A 2,641-nucleotide genomic window follows, 5' to 3' on the forward strand; every position below is an offset into this window, starting at 1 on the left:
AGTCAGAAAGAGGCATCACTCTCAGGGACTACATTTATGAATATGTATTTTCTGAGGTAGGAGCTTTGGGAGAGAAAAGTAAGACTTCAGAGAAGGTTACATTGGATACCCCACAATAAAAATTCTAAGGACCTTCTTGGAATATAAATGCTTACTCCTTCAAAGGTCTTATCATATGTGTGAGGGAGGTGACATCAAATAAGAGAGAAAGATATGGCAGGGGATGGCGACGGGACATTCCTTTGTTGACCTTAAGATATACTATGTATGCATTAATGTAGTTTCATTTAGTGAATTCTTTCCTTCTCTAGACCCTACCTATCCCCTTAACATCTTCTGGGATTCTTATGTGGTAGTGAAGAGAAGGAACTTATTTTATGTGAACAGTAAAGTGAAATGATTCTTGGCACTGGACCTGTGGTTTAAAATACCCTTCCATGCTGATCTGGAGGGAATCTCACATCCCCCAGAAGGAAACCTTGCAATGATATTCTTGGTTACTTAGGCTGTGATTAACCAAGTGGCCCTTCCCTGTAGGACATTGCTGCCCAGAAATACAGGACTGCCAAGGTCTCAACTCTGCCCAGAAAGTGGGCACAGCCAAAAACAAGGTAGCAACTTTCCCAGGAGGCTTGCTTGGCAGAACCTAACTTTATATCTCCCCATATTATTTTTTTCTATAGAACTTATCATCATGTGACATGCTATATAGGATGCTTATTTATTTATTTTGTGTACCTTTATACCTTGTGATTTTCTTGACTGCAGAGACTTTTGTCTGTTTTGCTCACCAATGCCCTAGAAGACTGTCTAGATCATAAAAGTAATTTTAATATTTGTTGAATGAATAAATAAATGAATTATATAGGATTTTCTTGTAGGACAAACACATAACACCACTCCTCGGGCATCAGGAGATAGAAAAAAAAAGGTTATAGAACAGTTTTCCTGGTTACTCTGGGAAATTTTCTTCAGTCCATAAAAGGCAGGAATGGAGGGACCTTGTCATCCCTCAGGTCAGTGACCGCCTCCCCACAAGTACCTGGCACAGAGCACCCTGAACATCAGTATTTCTGAGGCTGTAGATAAGTGGGTTCAGCATGGGGTTAATAACAGTCATGAAAACCCCAACCGCTTTATCCTTATCCGAAGACTCCACTGAACCCAGCCTCATGTAGCTGAAGACACCCGTCCCATAGAAGATGCCCACCACGGTGAGGTGGGAGCCACATGTGGAGAAGGCTTTCTTCCTGCCTTCTGCAGAGCGGATTTGTAGCACAGCACCGACTACATGGGCATAGGACACAGTGATGAGGACCAAGGGGGACACAGCCATAAAGGCTGCTGCTACAAAGAGCAGCAGCTCATTGAGTTGGGTGCTGGAGCAGGAGAGCTGGAAGAGCTGTGGGAGGTCACAGTAGAAGTGATTGATCACATTGGGGCCACAGAAATTGAGAGTAGTTAAGGCAATAGTGTGGGTCAGTGCATTGGTGAAGGCACAAGTCCAGGACACAACCACCAACATTCTCTGGACCGTCTGGCTCATGTGGGTGCTGTAAGTGAGGGGCTGGCAGATGGCCAGGAACCGGTCATAGGCCATGGCGGTCAACAGGAAGCAGTCCATCCCAGCCAGAAGGTGGAAGAAGAATAGTTGTATAAGGCAGGCATTATAGGAAATTATAAGTCTGTGGGACAGAAGATGACCTAACATTACAGGAACAGTGACAGTGATACATCCAACATCCAGCATTGATAGGTTCCCCAGGAAGAAGTACATGGGGGTGTGGAGTTTGGGCTCCACCAGGATGGCGGCCAGGATGCTGAGGTTGCCCCCTACTGTGACCAGGTAGGCGAAGAGGAAGAGCACAAAGACCACAGACTGCATCTCTTCTGTTTCCACTAGGCCCAGTAGAGTGAACTCAGCTACAGTGGTTCTGTTGGTCCCAGCTTTTGGCTCCATAAGTTCCTATAAGGAAATGTCCCACCAGGGGAAGTATCTGTCTACTCATTCACTTACTCAACATAAACATTTTAAACCATTTATGTTCAGAGCCCCATGGTGAGTTTCCAGTGTCTAGGTGAACATTTTCTGGGGACCCTGGCCATAACTCACACACTGGCTTCCACCACCTCAATGCTTTAGCCCTGCTCTTGGGTGAGATGCCCAATGCCACCACCACCTTGTCCCTCCCATCCTCTGCTAGCTGAATGGGTCACAATAAGGGGGAAAATAAATTAAGATAAAAGATATAATGTACAATGTGAGGACTAGAGTGAATAAAGTGTAACTATATTCAGGGTTTTTGCTAAATGAATAGATTATAGCTGGTCTTACTGTGGGGAGTGGGGTGGGTAACTATGTGAGATGATGGATATGTTCATTTGTTTCACTACTATAACCATTTTACTATATATGTATCTCATAGCATCATGTTGTATACCTTAAATATATATAATAAAATTTGTTAAAATAATAAAAGACTTCCCTTTTGAATATAGTGAGATTAAGATAGAATTTCCCCATATTTCTCTGAGGGATCAACCTAAGCCAAAAGCAGATTACTTTTTTAAAATTTATTTTTAATTGAAAAATAAGAATTATGCATATTTCTGGGATACAATGTGATGTTTTCATCTATGT

At 42.9% G+C, this 2,641-nt stretch overlaps 1 protein-coding gene across 1 annotated transcript; it reads right to left on the reverse strand.

Annotated features, from left to right (window-relative positions):
* Positions 1-1,012: 1,012 nt before the first annotated feature.
* On the reverse strand, positions 1,013-1,972 carry OR3A3 (olfactory receptor family 3 subfamily A member 3). The gene has a single exon (XM_069483472.1). The coding sequence runs from the start codon at positions 1,958-1,960 to the stop codon at positions 1,013-1,015; it is 948 nt and encodes a 315-aa protein (XP_069339573.1). The 5' UTR covers positions 1,961-1,972.
* Positions 1,973-2,641: the final 669 nt, after the last annotated feature.

The sequence above is a fragment of the Eulemur rufifrons genome, chromosome 9, assembly GCF_041146395.1.
Source record: "Eulemur rufifrons isolate Redbay chromosome 9, OSU_ERuf_1, whole genome shotgun sequence".
In the NCBI taxonomy this organism is placed as follows: Eukaryota; Metazoa; Chordata; class Mammalia; order Primates; family Lemuridae; genus Eulemur; species Eulemur rufifrons.